Here is an 18,982-nt window from a genome sequence, read left to right on the forward strand (position 1 = left end):
ATCAAACATGAGAGGGCGTCTGTGATTCTATTAGCACCTGCCTGGCCTCACAGGATCTGGATAGCGGATCTGGTAAAGATGTCATCTCTTCACCCTTGGAATCTAGATTCACCCTTGGAATCTAGATTCTTTGAAGCTGACTGCTTGAAGATTGAACGCCTAGTCTTGGCTAGGCGTGGGTTTTCTGAGAAAGTCATTGATACTCTGCTTGAGGCTCGTAAGCCAGTTACTTGTAAGATTTACCATAAGGTATGGCATAAATACCTGTATTGGTGTGAATCAAAGAATTTCTCTTGGAGTCGAGGGTTCTTCGCATTCTTTCCTTTCTTCAGGAGGGCCTGGAGAAGGGTTTGTCGGTCAGTGCTCTGAAGGGTCAGATTTCTGCACTGTCCTTTTGCACAAATGTCTAGCAGATCTGCCAGATGTTCAATCTTTTGTTCAGGCCTTGGTCAGAATCAGGCCTGTGTTTAAAACTGTTGCTCCTCCCTGGAGCCTTAACCTTGTTCTTAAAGTTTTGCAGCAGGCTCCGTTTGAGCTTATAAATTCGGTTGATATTAAGTTGTTATCATGGAAAGTTTTATTTCTACTTGTTATTTTGTCTGCTCGCAGAGTTCGGCTCTGCAGTGTGATTTCCCCTTAAATTATTTTCCATCTTAATACGAGGAGAGTCCAAGGCTTCATTCATTACTTGTGAAAATACAGAACCTGGCCACTAGGAGGAGGCAAAGACACCCCAGCCAAAGGCATAAATACCTCCCCCACTCCCCTCATCCCCCAGTCATTTTTTGCCTTCCATCACAAGAGGATGGCAGAGAAAGTGTCGGAAGATTCGGAGTAGTCTCTTATGGAGGGTAGTACTCTTCAGAATGGGACTGGAGTTTTAAGTAGTATTGTCAGCCTCTCAGTGAGAGCATTGATGAATGTTAGGGTCTGGAGATGCAGGGAGAGTCTTTCTGCGAACACATCCAGACTCGTATTAACAGCTCCTTAAGCAATCAGTATCACTCAAGTCCATGTCAGGAGCGATGCTACAACACTGTCAAACGTGAGAGGCTGTGTTCTTGTTCCACGGCGTAGATTCTGGTAAGATAGTTTCATTTTTTATACCTGTAATAACGCAAGAAGACAGGGTCACAGTGTGACTTTTATCTGTATAGAATCAAGGGTTAATATCTCTGGAAGGTGATTATTGAAAAGGGGGGGATTTATACATGATTACTTTATTGTGTTTTTTGCTGCGACATGTGTGAGATGTGGCTCTGGCAATGTGTGAACAGTCAGGTTCTTCCTTCATTTTGAATACTGCGCAGCCTGTTTAGTTTGGCGCGCTTTTTCTCTGGTGCAGGGGCGGTCCTGCATGACACTCCATGTGACCGGGTGTGGCCTCATTCTCTTCCTTTCCTGACCGTCGGTTGCAGGAAATGAAAGCGTTTCTCTGTGGGCCTGTGTCATAGGAGGTGGTGAGTGTCCCAGCCATTGGGGTATAAAGGGGCCATTTATTTTTTCTAGTCCATACTATATATGTCCATATTAAAGGTGCAAGCTATGGAGGACTGTGTTAGAGGGTACTCCCTCTTTGCCTAAATTTAATGCCTGTGTTTATTGTGAGGAGGCTACGGTATATTCGCCTGCTCATCTATGTTCCACATGCCTTGATAAAATAGTGATATCTAAAAAGAAAAAGATGTTTAGTACTACTGAGCTATCCACCTCTGAGGGAGTCTCTGTCCCGCGAGGTGTGTTCCCTACAATCATCTCCGATTATACATGCAGCTCCCCAGTGCACTACTAAACCACCTGTGGGAGGGGCCCTGTGGCCGCCAAATTTTGCTGATCAGTTGCAAGCGGCGGTGTCTGCGGCCTTCAGTGCTTTTCCTTGCACTGCTAAGCACAAGCAAAAGGTTAAACATTGCTATCCTTCCCTGGGGTCATCTACTCCATTGGATGTATCTGAGACTAGATTATCCGCTGATGCAGAGGACTCCGATACTTCGGAGGACTCTTTCTCTGGGTCAGAATCTGCGGCCTCTAAACCTCCGGCTGCGGAGGAACCATACTTTAGGTTTAGGATGGAGCACTTACGCTTTTTACTAAAGGAGGTGTTAGCTACTGTAGAGGTTCCGGAACCAAAGTTACCGGAGGAACCTTCTATTCCTAAGATTGATAAGGTCTATGAGGGCAGGGTGGTGCCCCAGACTTTCCCGGTTCCCGTAAAGATGGCGAATATTATAAAGAATGAATGGGAGAGACTTAGTTCATCTTTCTCCCCTTCTTTGTTTAAGAAATTGTTTCTGGTTCCTGATTCTTAGCTAGAATTGTGGGGATCTGTCCCTAAGGTGTATGGAGCTATCGCCACGCTCGCTAAGCGCACCACTATCCCACTCAAGGATAGTTTGTCGTTTAAGGAACCCATGGATAAGAAATTAGAGACCCTGTTAAGAAAGATGTTTCAGCACACGGGGTTCGTATTGCAGCCGGCAGCGGCAGTCGCTGTGGTGGCGTGAGCTGCTACCTATTGGTGTGACTCTCTGTCAGAGATGATTGAGGTGGAGACTCCCCTCAATGAGATACAGGAAAGAATTAAGGCCCTGAGGGTAGCTAATTCGTTTATCTGTAATGCAAATATGCAGATTATTCGCTTGAATGCCAAGACATCAGGCTTTTCTGTGCTGCTGGCCCGGAGGGCCCTGTGTTTGAAGTCGTGGTCTGCTGACATGACGTCCAAATCTAGATTACTTTCTCCATTTAAGGGAAAGGCTCTTTTCGGTCCAGGCCTGGACTCTATCATATCCATGGTCACAGAGAGCAAGGGTGCCTTTCTACTGCAGGATAAGAAGAATAAACCTAAGGGTCCTAATTTTTGTCCCTTTCGTTCGGACAAGTCCCAACGACAGCAGTCTGCCGCAAAGTCCGAGCAGTCCAAGGGATCTTAGAAATCAGTCTTGGAATAAAGCCAAGCAGAGCAAGAAGCCAGCTGAGACAAAATTGGCATGAAGGGCGGCCCCCGATTTGTCTCTGGATCTCGTAGGGGGCAGACTATCTCTTTTCGCGGAGGCTTGGATGAGAGACGTGCAGGATCCTTGGGTTCTGGAGGTTATTGTCCAGGGTTACAGGATAGGTTTCAAAACCTGTCGGTTCCATCGTTCAAGATGGAGACGATAAGGTCTATTCTGCCCTTAGTTCAAGAGGGTCAGCTCATGATTTGATGTGCCAATACACAAGGATCACTTCAAGTTCCTAAGATTCGCTTTTCTGGACCAGCACTTCCAGTTTATAGCTCTCCCATTCGGTCTGGCTACTGCTCCAAGACAAGCATTTTATCCGGGGGAATGGTCTCTTCACCCCGAAGTGTTTGCGGAGATTTGCAACAGATGGGGTACTCCGGAGATAGAACTCATGGCATCCAGACTCAACTTCAAGCTACCCAGATAAGGGTTGCAGTCCAGGGATCCCCAGGCAGAACTGATAGATGCCTTAGCAGTGCCTTGGGGATTCAACCTAGTCTACATATTTCCACCGTTACCACTTCTACCTCGAGTAGTGGCCCGCATTAAGCAGGAGCAAGCATCAACTATTCTGATTGCTCCGTCGTGGCCGCGGAGGATGTGGTTTATGGATCTGGTGGGGATGTTTGCTTATGAGACAACAGGACGTAAGCCTCCTCAGAGAATTACGGCTCACTCAACTAGAGCTGTGGCTTCTTCTTGGGCCTTCAAGAATGAAGCCTCTATGGAGCAAGGCGGCTACCTGGTCCTCCTTACATCCTTTTTCAAAGTTTTACAAATTTGACGTTTTTGCTTCGGCTGAAGCAGCTTTTGGGAGAAAGGTTTTGCAGGCTGTGCTGCTCTCAGACTTGGGTCCAACTCTTTTTTACCCTCCTATTTTCATTCAGTGTCCTCTAGAGCTTGGGTATTTGTTTCCCACAAGTAATGAATGAAGCCATGGACTCTCCTCGTATTAAGATGGAAAACATAAATTATGCTTACTTGATAATTTCATTTCCATCTGTACGAGGAGAGTCCACGGCTCCCGCCCAGTTCTCCGTTGGGCGGACCTAAATTTCTTTTGTTTTTCTTCTGGCACCATTTATACCCTAATTTCTCTTGTAAGGTGTATCCAGTCCACGGATCATCCATTACTTGTGGGATATTCTCATTCCCAACAGGAAGTTGCAAGAGGACACCCACAGCAGAGCTGTAATATAGCTCCTCCCCTAACTGTCATAGCCAGTCATTCTCTTGCAACTCTAAACAAGCTAGGATGTTGTAGGAGAGAGTGGTTAAATATAGTTAGTTTATTTTCTTCAATCAAAAGTTTGTTATTTTTAAATAGTACCGGAGTTGTGCTATTTTATCTCAGGCAGTAAATAGAAAAAGAATCTGCCTGAGGTTTCTATGATCTTAGCAGGTTGTAACTAAGATCCATTACTGTTCTCACATATGTCTGAGGGGATTACACAGATGAGGTAACTTCAGCGAGAGAATGGTGTGCAGTTTATTCTGCTATCAGGTATGTGCAGTTATAATTTTTTCTAGAGATGGAAAACACTAGAAAATGCTGCTGATACCGGATTAATGTAAGTTAAGCCTGAATACAGTGATTTAATAACGACTGGTATCATACTTACTCCCAGGGGTAATACCCTTATGATATTGCAATATAAAACGTTTGCTGGCATGTTTAATCGTTTTTATATATGCTTTGGTGATAAAACTTTATTGGGGCCTAGTTTTTTCCACATGGCTGGCTTAAATTTTGACTAGAAACAGTTTTTACTGAGGCTTTCCACTGTTATAGTATAAAAGTTACAGTTGGTGCAGTTAAAATTACAAACTGTGACATCCAGCTTCCCTCAGGAGTCCCCTGTATGCTATAGGACATCTCTAAAGGGCTCAAAGGCTTTCCAAAGTCGTTTATTGGGGAAGGTAGGACCACAGCTTGCTGTGGCAGTTGGTTGTGATTGTTAAAAAAACGTCTATTTCGTTTTTGAACTAAGGGGTTAATCATCCATTTGCAAGTGGATGCAATGCTCTGCTAGCCTATTACATACACTGTAAAACTTTCGTTTGATTTACTGCATTTTTTCACTGTTTTTCAAATTCTGACAAAATTTGTTTCTCTTAAAGGCACAGTACCGTTTTTTATATTTGCTTGTTAACTTGATTTAAAGTGTTTTCCAAGCTTGCTAGTCTCATTGCTAGTCTGTATAAACATGTCTGACATAGAGGAAACTCCTTGTTCATTATGTTTAAAAGCCATGGTGGAACCCCCTCTTAGAATGTGTACCAAATGTACTGATTTCATTTTATGCAATAAAGATCATATTCTGTTTTAAAAAAAAATTATCACCAGAGGAATCTGACGAGGGGAAAGTTATGCCGACTAACTCTCCCCACGTGTCAGACCCTTTGACTCCCGCCCAAGGGACTCACGCTCAAATGGCGCCAAGTACATCTAGGGCGCCCATAGCGTTTACTTTACAAGATATGGCGGCAGTCATGGATAATACACTGTCAGCGGTATTAGCCAGACTACCTGAACTTAGAGGTTAGCGAGATAGCTCTGGGGTGAGACAAAATGCAGAGCATACTGACGCTTTAAGAACCATGTCTGATACTGCCTCACAATATGCAGAAGCTGAGGAAGGAGAGCTTCAGTCAGTGGGTGATGTTAATGACTCAGGAAAGATACCTGATTCTAATATTTCTACATTTAAATTTAAGCTTGAACACCTCCGCGTGTTACTTAGGGAGGTTTTAGCTGCTCTGAATTACTGTGATACCATTGCAGTGCCAGAGAAATTTTGTAGACTGGATAAATGCTTTGCAGTGCCGGTGTGTACTGATGTTTTTTCCAATACCGAAAAGGTTTACAGAAATTATTAATAAGGAATGGGATAGACCAGGTGTGCCGTTCTCTTCCCCTCCTATTTTTAGAAAAATGTTTTCCAATAGACGCCACCACACGGGACTTATGACAGACAGTCCCTAAGGTGGAGGGAGCAGTTTCTACTCTAGCAAAGCGTACTACTATCCCTGTCGAGGACAGTTGTGCTTTTTTAGATCCAATGGATAAAAAATTAGAAGGTTACCTTAAGAAAATATTTATTCAACAAGGTTTTATCCTACAGCCCATTGCATGCATTGCCCCTGTCACTGCTGCTGCGGCGTACTGGTTTGAGTCTCTGGAAGAGGCTTTACAGGTAGAGACTCCATTGGATGACATACTTGGCAAACTTAGAGCACTTAAGCTAGCCAATTATTTTATTTCTGATGCCATTGTTCATTTGAATAAACTAACGGCTAAGAATTCTGGTTTTGCTATACAGGCGCGCAGAGCGCTATGGCTTAAATCGTGGTCAGCTGACGTGACTTTAAAATCTAAGCTACTTAACATTCCCTTCAAGGGGCAGACCTTATTCGGGCCTGGTTTGAAGGAGATTATTGCTGATATCACGGGAGGAAAAGGTTGTGCCCTTCCTCAGGACAGGTCCAAATCTAGGGCCAAACAGTCTAATTTTCGTGCCTTTCGAAACTTCAAGGCAGGTGCGGCATCAACTTCCTCTAATAATAAACAAGAGGGAACTTTTGCTCAATCCAAGACGGTCTGGAGACCAAACCAGACCTGGAAAAAAGGTAAGCAGGTCAAAAAGCCTGCTGCTGCCTCTAAGACAGCATGAAGGAACGACCCCCTATCCGGTAACGGATCTAGTAGGGGGCAGACTTTCACTCTTCGCCCAGGCGTGGGCAAGAGATGTTCAGGATCCCTGGGCGTTGGAAATTATATCCCAGGGATATCTTCTGGACTTCAAAGCTTCCCCCCCAAAAGGGAGATTTCACCTTTCACAATTATCTGCAAACCAGATAAAGAGAGAGGCATTCTTACACTGTGTACGAGACCTCCTAGTTATGGGAGTGATCCATCCAGTTCCAAAGGAGGAACAGGGTTTTTACTCAAATCTGTTTGTGGTTCCCAAAAAAGAGGGAACCTTCAGACCGATTTTGGATCTAAAGATCTTAAACAAATTCCTCAAAGTTCCGTTGTTCAAGATGGAAACTATTCATACCATCCTACCACTGATCCAGGAGGGTCAATATATGACTACAGTGGATCTAAAGGATGCTTATCTTCACATTCCGATACACAAAGATCATCATCGGTTTCTCAGGTTTGCCTTTCAAGACAGGCATTACCAATTGTAGCTCTTCCCTTTGGATTAGCTACAGCCCCAAGAATCTTTACAAAGGTTCTAGGGTCGCTTTTGGGGGTCCTAAGGCCGTGGGGCATAGCAGTAACCCCTTATTTAGACAACATCCTGATACAGGCGTCAAACTTCCAAATTGCCGGGGGGCGGAGCCGACGAGCAAACTGAATAGACGCACTTTTTTGGAGCTCCTCATTTATAATGTGATTTAGTGGATTTTTATATCTTTGGGAGATCTACTATCAGAATTTATTTTGAGCTTACATCAAGACTATCTTGCCTTATGAGCGGAAAGAGTGGTAACGGAGACTTTCACAGAGAATCAGCTCTTAAACTCGGCACTAAGGTCCCTGCTGCAAAGGCGCGAAGCGCCATCTTTACTCAGAATGCAGTTTCTGGATCGATGGGAAAAGAAGACGGAACATTCGCTCCAACTCTACTATAATGAGATACAGCGAGACCTTACTACTATAAGAGATAAGTTTGCAGCCCTGCTGTCTAACCAGCCATTAGAGCGGGAGATATATGAGATCACTGTCTACCCGTCTTTACACAGCACTAACTGCGATACACCAGACCGCACAGATGAGCTCTCTTATGGATCTGTTTCGGAGGTCCCTCCTCAGAACTCACGGACCGGCATATTAGGCTCCAGTGTGCTGAGGGCATCTAAGGTAAAACCACTCACCCTGTCTTACTACGGGCTTGAACATTTAGCGCAATCTGAACAACGCTACTACATTGCAAAGCCCCTGACTTCACAGTTTTCTATGGAGCACACAGTAAAGAGCCGAGCGTACACCAGCTCTCTACCTAAGCAAGACGCCTTACCCGCACCCTGCGTAGAGCCGGGGCGGAGAGATACAGCCGACCCTCCATGGTGGAAAGGCATTTCTACACAACCGCAGAGACAGCACAATATGGAGGATACCTGGGGAAACAGTCTGAGACATGGAGCAGACGGACCCCGAGTTGGAGTGGGGTAAACATATATCAACTCCTTCACTACTGCAGGTGCCCAACTCTAGCTGAGTCGTTATGGGACTTATAGCAACATTGCAGTCTCCTCTGGGACTAACGCTAAATGCCTGCGAGTGATGTTTCCTAGCTTTAGGTTTGCTTTACAGGTTAACAGAATATTAGGTAACCACGCTACACCTATACTGTCTGGCTGCATAGCTTGGTTTGTGTTGGTAACTCTAAAGGGAAAGGGGGAAAAAAAAAGAATGGCACAGGACTTTCTATTTTATTTATTGAAGTTTAAGACTACATGCCGTGACTCTGTTAAGTTAGCTTTTAAATGTGCATTTTTCCATAGCTAACCTACAGCTACATGGGTCTTTATTGTGCCCTGGAGCGACTCATATACATATTTATATCTCTGCACATCTGGGTCCTGCTTGAATGTATGTATATTCCTGTAAAAGGCATGTTTGTGTAATATATATCCATGTTCTGTGTTATTGGCATTGCTCCACTAATTATTAGAGTTATGACTGACAGTGTTTAATACTTGAAAAGCGTACTAAACCAGAATGATTACAATGAGCGGGAAGATAATTCATTACCCTATCTTACAGTCAGGGATCATCCCCCAATAGAGTTCTGTGCTATGGAGTTTACCACACATAGTCCTGGCTACTTTGGATGAAGTCAGATCTGTTTGCTCAGCGAGGAACTTTATATGTTATAGTTAATGGTTGCACCAATGTTTCTGCACCTATGTCAGCATCTTCCTTAAGTTAAAACCTTCCCTTACCATAGTGTTATATTCTTTTTATTGAGGGGATTATCTGTACAATGATTACGCTCATGTTAGAATTGTATTGTTTGCTTTGTATTCAAACTCATCTCTACATTTTACATGTCACTAGAAACTTCATTAAGTTCAAACATGTCCTACACTGTGTTTATTAATGTATATTGTTATTTATTCATGGTCACACTTTGTCTTTAGGTGATACTTATGTATCCTTATCCCTCTCTGCTCCTATTACTTTTATTTAGATTAACTTAAAATATATGTGCAATTGTCACAGGCTGACTACAAATGTTTAAACTATGCTCCCTTCTGTATTTATGGTTTGTACCACCTGTTTGTCCATTTACTTGTCATATTGGGAGACAGGACAAAACATCCTATGTACATGCATATCTTAGCTAGTATGGTGACCTCCCCAACATATCTTTACAGTATCTTTCCACATTTCAGCAGGAGTTTGAATCACTATTGTGGTCTATACATAACTACATTTTTAAGTGGATGCTTAATTACAGATCCCCCCCTTGGCTAGGGCTCTTTTCTATATTGTCTGACTGCAGACTTTACTACTTATACCTCTTCTTAAAACATATGTCCTGTACGCATCTGTTCCAAGAGTTATGGTTGAAATCCCGGTTACCAGGCAGTTAGTGAATATCTCAGATAATAAGTTCCCTATGTATACTGACTGGGTTTTTCCTTTATCCTTTTTGAGAGCCCAAAATATTACATATAGCCACAGTATTATAGCTATGTATTCTATAATTCAGTCTGCAGTTGTACATATAAGCTTCTAATTTAAAGTAAGCATTGAGATACTAGCACTAATAGTATTATGGTATCATTATATATTGTTATCCCTGCTCTTATGTTATGTTATAGCTAGGTAGTAGTTGCCTGTATTCCTTAATAGATGTATGTTTGCTCTACTTTACTCTAAGCTATACTGATCTTAATATTACCCTAGATCTCACTCATTCAGAGCTTACACCTTCAGCAGTGGTTCTACATTAGATCTTAACCTAGAGTACATTATATATATGAGAGACTGCTGAATCCTATTATTCCCCATGCTTAAGTTTTAGATCTCTCTCCGCTACATTTTCTACATGTTTGTTATAACTTTCTCTTTATCTAGACAGAACACCTTATTTAGATAATTACTCTAACCTAATAAAGCTCTGCTCCTCACAATTGGTTATTCAAACAATGGATCCTCCCTGCGAAGCCCACCCTTATAACCGTAAAATGAGTCTTTTCATACCTGCCCTCCTGCCCTGTTTGGCTCCGCCCCCCCCCATTCCCTTCCCCACTCCACTTCGAGCGGCTTTTGCCCGCTGCGTTCCCTTATCCCTCTCCCCGCCAATTTGGTCCATAAGTGGCCAAACATAAGCCAACCCACATCGATCCTACTTTTACTAGCTTATAAATGCTCTTCATGACGATGTGGAGAATATACTTTATTTCCCCTCACCCCCACAAAACCAACCCCCCCTTGCTTCTATATTTTTTTTTTTTTATATAAATATCTTATGGTAAGGCTATCTCTTGCAAGGTGGGGTCATTTCTAGTCTACACACCATATAAAATATAAAAATGAGGTCTTAATTTTGATAGTCCAAACCCTTTGCTAATATCTTTAATACCTGTGGTTTACATACCCCCTCTATCCAGCTTTATTGCCTAGTAAACCTTCTTGCTTCTTCATAACATTAACCAACTATAGTCTCTCCACCCTTTTACTACTCTTTATTGAGCCTTATTTTTTATTTTTTTTATTTTTATTTTAACTCATGCATGCATACTATGTTGGCATAATGTGTATTGTTGATTTGGCAATATCTGAGTAATAGCACTGTACTCTTCATCTATGTCACTATTTTTGGATGTATCACAACTGTTAAATTTACTTATGACTTCAATAAAAAATTATTTCAAAAAAAAAAAAAAAACTTCCAAATTGCCAAGTCTCATACGGACGTAGTACTGGCATTTCTGAGGTTGCATGGGTGGAAAGTGAACGAGGAAAAGTGTTCTCTATTCCCACTCACAAGAGTTTCCTTTCTAGGGACTCTGATAGATTCTGTAGAAATGAGAATTTACCTTGACGGAGTCCAGGTTATCAAAGCTTCTAAATTCCTGTCGGGTTCTTCATTCCATTCCGCGCCCTTTGGTGGCTCAGTGTATGGAAGTAATCGGCTTAATGGTAGCGGCAATGGACATAGTGCCGTTTGCACGCTTACATCTCAGACTGCTGCAACTATGCAGGCTCAGTCAGTGGAGCGGGGATTACACAGATTTGGCCCCTCAACTGAATCTGGACCAAGAGACCAGGGATCCTCTTCCCTGGTGGCTATCTCGGGTCCATCTGTCCAAAGGTATGACCTTCGCAGGCCAGATTGGACTATTGTAACAACAAATGCCAGCCTTCTAGGTTGGGGTGCAGTCTGGAACTCCCTGAAGGCTCAGGGATCGTGGACTCAGAAGGAGTCTCTACTTCCAATAAATATTCTGGAACTAAGAGCGATATTCAAGGCTCTTCAGGTTTGGCCTCAGTTAGCAACTCTGAGGTACATCAGATTTCAGTCGGTCAACATCACGACTGTAGCTTACATCAACCATCTAGGGGGAACAAGAAGTTCCCTAGAGATGTTAGAAGTTCCAAAAATAATTCACTGGGCAGAGATTCACTCTTGCCACCTATCAGCTATCCATATCCCAGGTGTAGAGCACTGGGAGGCGGATTTTCTAAGTCGTCAGACTTTTCATCCGGGAGAGTGGGAACTCCATCCGGAGGTATTTGCACAACTGATTCTCGGTTGGGGCAAACCAGAACTGGATCTCATGGCGTCTCGCCAGAACGCCAAGCTTCCGTGTTACGTATCCAGGTCCAGGGATCCCAAGGCGACACTGATAGATACTCTAGCAGCGCCCTGGTCTTTCAACCTGGCTTATGTGTTTCCACCGTTTCCTCTGCTCCCTCGACTGATTGTCAAGATCAAGCAGGAGAGAGCATCTGTGATTCTGATAGCACCTGCGTGGCCACGCAGGACCTGGTATGCAGATCTAGTGGACATGTCATCCTTTCCACCATGGTCTCTGCCTCTGAGACAGGACCTTCTACTTCAGGGTCCTTTCAACCATCCAAATCTAATTTCTCTGAGGCTGACTGCCTGGAGATTGAATGCTTGATTTTATCAAAGCGTGGCTTCTCCGAGTCAGTTATTGATACCTTAATACAGGCACGAAAGCCTGTCACCAGGAAAATTTACCATAAGGTATGGCGTAGATATCTTTATTGGTGTGAATCCAAGGGTTACTCATGGAGTAAGGTCAGGATTCCTAGGATTTTATCTTTTCTCCAAGAAGGTTTGGAAAAAGGATTGTCAGCTAGTTTCTTAAAGGGACAGATTTTTGCTCTGTCTATTCTTTTGCACTAGCGTCTGGCAGATGTTCCAGACGTTCAGGCATTTTGTCAGGCTTTAGTTTGAATCAAGCCTGTGTTTAAACCTGTTGCTCCACCATGGAGCTTAAACTTGGTTCTTAAGGTTCTTCAAGGAGTTCCGTTTGAACCTCTTCATTCCATAGATATCAAACTTTTATCTTGGAAAGTTCTTTTTTTTTTTTTTTTTTTTGGTAGCTATTTCCTCGGCTCGTAGAGTCTCTGAGCTATCTGCCTTACAATGTGATTCTCCTTATCTGATTTTTCATACGGATAAGGTAGTCCTGCGTACCAAACCTGGGTTCTTACCTAAGGTGGTATCTAACAAGAATATCAATCAAGAGATTGTGGTTCCATCCTTGTGTTACACAATCTGGACGTGGTCTGTGCTTTAAAGTTTTACTTACAAGCTACTAAAGATTTTCGTCAAACATCTGCTTTGTTTGTTGTCTACTCTGGACAGAGGAGAGGTCAAAAGGCTTTGGCAACCTCTTTTTCTTTTTGGCTAAGAAGCTTAATCCGCTTAGCCTATGAGACTGCTGGACAGCAGCCTCCTGAAAGGATTACAGCTCATTCCACTAGAGCTGTGGCTTCCACTTGGGCCTTTAAAAATGAGGCTTCTGTTGAACAGATTTGCAAGGCGGAGACTTGGTCTTCGCTTCATACTTTTTCAAAATTTTACAAATTTGATACTTTTGCTTCTTTGGAGGCTATATTTGGGAGAAAGGTTTTACAGGCAGTGGTTCCTTCCATTTAAGTTCCTGCCTTGTCCCTCCCTTCATCCGTGTACTTTAGCTTTGGTATTGGTATCCCACAAGTAATGGATGATCCGTGGACTGGATACACCTTACAAGAGAAAACACAATTTATGCTTACCTGATAAATTTATTTCTCTTGTGGTGTATCCAGTCCACGGCCCGCCCTGTCATTTTAAGGCAGGTAATTTTTAAATTTAAACTACAGTAACCACTAAACCCTATGGTTCCTCCTTTCTCTGCTTGTTTTCGGTCGAATGACTGCCTATGACAGTTAGGGGAGGAGCTATATTACAGCTCTGCTGTGGGTGTCCTCTTGCAACTTCCTGTTGGGAATGAGAATATCCCACAAGTAATGGATGATCCGTGGACTGGATACACCACAAGAGAAATACATTTATCAGGTAAGCATAAATTGTGTTATTTCTCCTACTGTTCTTTGTTCCCTCTGCAGAATGACTGGGGGATGAGGAGAGTGGAGGAGGTATTTCAGCCTTTGGCTGGGGTGTCTTTGCCTCCTCCTGGTGGCCATGTTCTGTATTCCCACAAGTAATGAATGAAGCCGTGGACTCTCCTCGTACAGATGGAAATTAAATTATCAGGTAAGCATAATTTGTTTTTCATGCGTATAGGCGGACCTTAGTACTAAATTGGGATTTCTTCCCGAGGTGGGATTGGCTCTCAACATCAATCAAGAAATTATTGTTACTTCTTTTTGTCCAAAACCTTCTTGTAAAAGGAACGTCTGTTACACAACCTGGATGTTGTGCGTGTTCTAAAATTTTATCTACAAGCAACTAAAGATTTTCGTCAGTCTTCTGCCCTGTTCGTTGTTTTCGCTGGAAAGCGTAAGGGTCAGAAGGTTACTTCTACTACTCTTTCTCTCTGGTTGAGAAGTGTTATCAGATTAGCATATGAGACTGCTGGACATCAGCCTCCTGAGCGAATTACGGCTCATTCTACAAGGGCTGTCTCTTCTCCTTGGGCTTTCCAAAATCAAGTATCTGTAGAGCAAATATGCAAGGCGGCCACTTGGACCTCATTGCATATTTTTTCCAAATTCTACAGATTTGTTACTTTTGCCTCAGCTGAGGCTTCTTTTGGGAGAAAGCTTCTTCAAGCGGTGGTGACTTCTGTTTAGGTCCGCCTGTCTTGGTCTCCCTCCCTTTCATTCTGTGTCCTCTAGCTTGGGTATTGGTTTCCACTAGTAATTAGAATGAATTTGTGGACTCTCTATGCCATAGGAAAGAAAACAAAATTTATGCTTACCTGATAAATTTCTTTCTTTCCAGGCATGGAGAGTCCACGACCCGCCCTTTTTTCTTTCTTTTTTTTAAGACGGCTTAGTTTTTTATATAAACTTCTTTTTTTTTTTAATTTTCCTTCGGCCGAATGACTGTGGATTATGGGTAAGGGAAGTGACACTTAACAGCTCTGTTGGGGTGCTCTTTGTCTCCTCCTGCTGGCCAGGAGTGAATATCCTGCTAGTAATTGGAATGAATTTGTGGACTCTCTATGCCTGGAAAGAAAGAAATTTATCAGATAAGCATAAATTTTGTTTCCCATACATTTTCAATATAAATGTAGCGCGCGCTCCCGCCCAATTGCGTGCACTTGAGGGACACAGGAACCGGAATCGACCAGCGATGGGCCGCCCACCTGCCTCCCTGCTATGGCTCCCACCCACTAACTATCTGCACCATCGTTGGCCGATGCAGAACACATGGGTGAGCCAATGACAATCGGTATATATATATGCAGCCACCAATCAGCAGCCAGAAGCTAGGTTCTTTGCTGTTCCTGAGCTTCCCTAGATAAACCTTTCAGCAAAGGATAACAAAACAAGGAAGGAAAATAAATAATAGAAGTACATTTGAAAGTTGTTTAAAAATGTATTCTCAGTCTGAATCATGAAAGAAAAATTTTGGGTTTCATGTCCCTTTACAAGTTTAGGAAAAAATATTTTATCCCAGCTTCTATAGCTGTGCAGTATGTTTACAGTTGTTTTTTGTTTTTGCAAATATATGTACAAGGGCTAGGATTGGAGAAAGGTATTCGGAGTTATGTAACTTCTGTATGTCATTGTTTGTTTTTACTTTTTTTCAGAGAAGCCTGGTTGGATTGGTCAGAGATCTGAGAGGCATCGCCTTCGCATTCAGTGCTAAGAGCAGCTTCATGATGCTGTTCGATTGGATGTATCCTGAGAAAAGCAAATGCTTAAAAATGAATGGAAAGTTCTTATATGAAGTTCCACAAACAGCATAATTATGTGCTAGGGGGTTATGAATGGGATTCAGTTACTGGGAAACTAACACCTATACAAAAAATTCAGTATGGGCATTTTTTTGCTCAAGCCAAATTGGAGCCTGGAGGTTTTAACCTCTGACAAACCATTTTAGTTTAATATCCACTTTGAGTAGCAGCAAACAATTAGTGTGTATTAAAACAACACAACACAATCAGCAGCGTTTCGGTATTTCTACCTTATTCATGCTAAACATCATACTGCAATGATTCTATTTATACCTTATCACCACTAGGTGGCGCTGCAAGTGCAACTTCCTATTAACCCATCACATATAGTTACATATAAAATACACATTATCATAGTATTACCTAAACTTACTCTAAACATTAAATAACATTAAATAACTTTAAAAACATTATTCTTTATACAAAATATCAAAATAGAATCTTTCCAAAATAACCTCTCCTATACAGACATATTTAGAAGTCACATTCTATAGAAATACAGACATATCTAGATCTCTATTTAACCCATTAGGTTCCATAGTGCCCAATTTCCAAATACAAAAACACTCATGTTGTTTTAATAGGAGTTCTCTATCACCTAACCTGCGTGGCATAGCTACTTTTTCTATAATCTGAAACCATTTTAGTTGCTAGCTTCCAAATATTCCTTGCGATTTAAATGGCTTCATATATTATATAAATTAAAGGGACAGTAAACACCTTGTAATTACAAGACATTTCTGTTGTGGTGCTGTAGAGTAACATATCAGCTAAGTCTCAACCTTTTTGTAACAAATCAACACCCTTTTTATTGCCGTTATTTGTCAATAGTGAAACTCCTTATTTGGAGGAGCCAATCTGGGCTTTAGTCCACATACAACAAGACAAGTCACTGTCATAAAGTTTGTATAAAATGCATTGTTTTGCATTTAAATAATAAAGCCAATAAGCAATGTTTATGCAGCAGGGTTAGCCTTGTGAGGACAGCAGAGTGCAGTTTAAGTTCTGAGAATTAGAAACTGCTCAATTTTCCGAGCTAAATTACATTGAAAAGGGCAAAATAAATAATGAAAACATATTTCAAAGTTGATTAATTACGCATAACTAAACATTTTATATAAAAATCTCAAGGTGTTTACTGACCCTTCAAAAGGCAGGGGGAGGAGTGGAACAAATGCTACAGAGTGGTTCTGAACTCATGAAAGGTAGCGCAGACTGGAAAAGGAACAAAAATCCTTTATCCTCTGTTGTAAGGTTTGTTGGTGAAAAGCAAGAGTTTGTCATAAGAGTTGTCAAATCTGGAATACAACCTTTAAAGGGACATTCTTGTTTCTTTTTAATGTGATCCAAATTACTCGTTATACCTATTGCATAATATTAAATGTAGGGGAAATTGTTCATTCATGTTTATTTTTGTATTTGAATTAGCTGGCTTTGCAAGTTTAAGCAGTCACCTGTTCTTCTCAAGGACATGCCCATAAAAATAGGCTTAGCCTGCAGGTAAAGCAGACCTGCTAATGCTATATATGTCTAAACATAGTTAGGCATTGAGATGTTAATTATGGCTGCTCACAACCAGCTGTTGGGTCTTCAGCAGTGTTCCCTCTAAAGCCAGCTTTGTGTGCAGCCCAGCAGTGAAACAATTAGGTAACCGTGCCCTGCAATTAGCAAAGAGTGCAAAATGTCTGCAAGTTATAATTCTCTTATTAACTGTTTCATTGCTGGATGGCACACAAAACTGGCATTAGAGGGAACACTGGTCTTCAGTATTATTCAAAATGCCAGACACTCTGGCCTGGATATTCAAAGGTTTTCCAGCTTGGAGAGAAATTGCAGTGCACAGCTGAACTCACTGAATATTCAAAAGAAAAAGGGTGGAACTCTCCAGAACTGCAAGATCTCTTTCATTTCTATATAGGAATGAGAGACAAGCCCAGTGCAATATAGCACTGCATGATATGAGAGTTTTGTTACTTACACTTTGTGCTTAGTATTTTAGATTGCTTTGCACTTTATATTGGGTCCTTTCAGTATCATTGCATTTGAGCTTGAGTTTCTGTGTTACTTTAACAAATTATGATCATAATTTGTATATTTCTGTGTAGCTTTTACAAATTGCATTGCTCCTTGAATTTGCTGCATTGCGAACTTTCAGAAAGTGGGAGGGAGAGGGTAGTTGAGTTCCCAGGGTATATCTGAAGCTCTCACCAGTCTTGTGAAATTTTATAAGCTTTTAAAACAAGCTGGTCTCACTGATTTGTCTCGCCAGCTGTATGCAGGTGAAGTTTGCTCAAAATTCACAAAAAAAGTAATATACTAAAATATAGACAAAAGCAAGTTAAATTGTAGTGAAAACATTTCAGTTTAATTTGGAATTGATGCAAACTGAGCCTTTATATCAGCCCAAGAGGTTTTCTAGTTACCTTCTCTCCCCCATTTGAAATTTTGTATCATAGAGAGCTTCATTACTTTCTATGGAAGGTATGTCTCATCTTTCTGGGATTTCCAGGTTCATCACCTTTTCTTACAAAAAATAAGTGAGTTCTGCCTCTGTGAAGTCTGCTCTATAATCAAAATTTGTAAAATCACAATCCTAAATACACTGCTGTACACAAAATAAAATACAAAATAGAAAGTGCAAAGTTTAAATGTAAAAAATAATTAGTGAAGTGTAAAGTGAAATAAAATAGAAAGCAAAAAGTGTAAATACATCAGAACTGTCATGTCATGCAGAGCTATATTGCACTGGGCTTGTCTCTCCTTCACATACAGTTATGCAGGAAACACCCCTTGGAGAAGTAAAGCAAAATCTGCCTTTTGAAAATCTAATTAGGGATCTTGCAGTGCCAGAGGATAATTTTACAAAATCTCGCCTGAGCAGAGAGGTTTTGAATATCAGGGCCTCTGTGAGCAAACACTAGACAATGTGAGTTAAACTAAAGTTCTTTAGTTCCAGTCCTCAGAACCCTCTAACATGCCAGATTTTCAGATTTACCTTGGGTCACAACTAGAATTTAAGAACTCTCAATTAGACTTTTTTATGTAAGAAGATACAACATTCTGGTGTGATATTGTCTAGCCACAGAGGGATTAATAAAGCCCACCTTTTAATTGCATGTACATTCTACAGCATCAAGTGAAACAAAAATGCTATATAGCATTGCCATTTGCCAATAGCACATAACTATTCTTACTGTATTTCTTGTTTTATATTTTTATGTGTTTGTTTTTCTGGTAGAACATTCCTGTTTAATGTAGGAAATGTAATGTGTTTAGAAAGGGTGAATGAAGAAGTTAGTCTAGATTAGAGGATGTTGTGAATATTACTGGAGGACACGGAAGGAGAGTGGTAATCTTCCATTTTAGTCCTTAACAACATACAGTTACCCAGCCTACATGCCTATTTTACAAAGAGCGCTGGAGCTCTGGTTCCATGACCCAGCTTGTACTACTCCAATCCTCAAACTAATGGCAGAGCTTGTACACAACAGGTAAGGATTCCTCCCTCTCCCATCTCTGTTATTTTTCCTCACGTTGACAACATTTACCAATCTATTTTCATGTTC

General features: G+C 41.5%; 1 protein-coding gene across 1 annotated transcript in view; it reads left to right on the forward strand.

Annotated features, from left to right (window-relative positions):
• Positions 1-18,982, forward strand: part of XPO7 (exportin 7) — a 449,809-nt gene that overhangs the window by 386,909 nt on the left and 43,918 nt on the right. Inside the window, exons 20-21 of the mRNA XM_053717951.1 lie at positions 15,270-15,358; positions 18,800-18,907. Of these exons, the coding sequence (XP_053573926.1) occupies positions 15,270-15,358; positions 18,800-18,907 (197 nt within the window). The remainder of the gene's footprint in view (positions 1-15,269; positions 15,359-18,799; positions 18,908-18,982) is intronic.

Source organism: Bombina bombina, chromosome 6, assembly GCF_027579735.1.
Source record: "Bombina bombina isolate aBomBom1 chromosome 6, aBomBom1.pri, whole genome shotgun sequence".
NCBI lineage: Eukaryota > Metazoa > Chordata > Amphibia > Anura > Bombinatoridae > Bombina > Bombina bombina.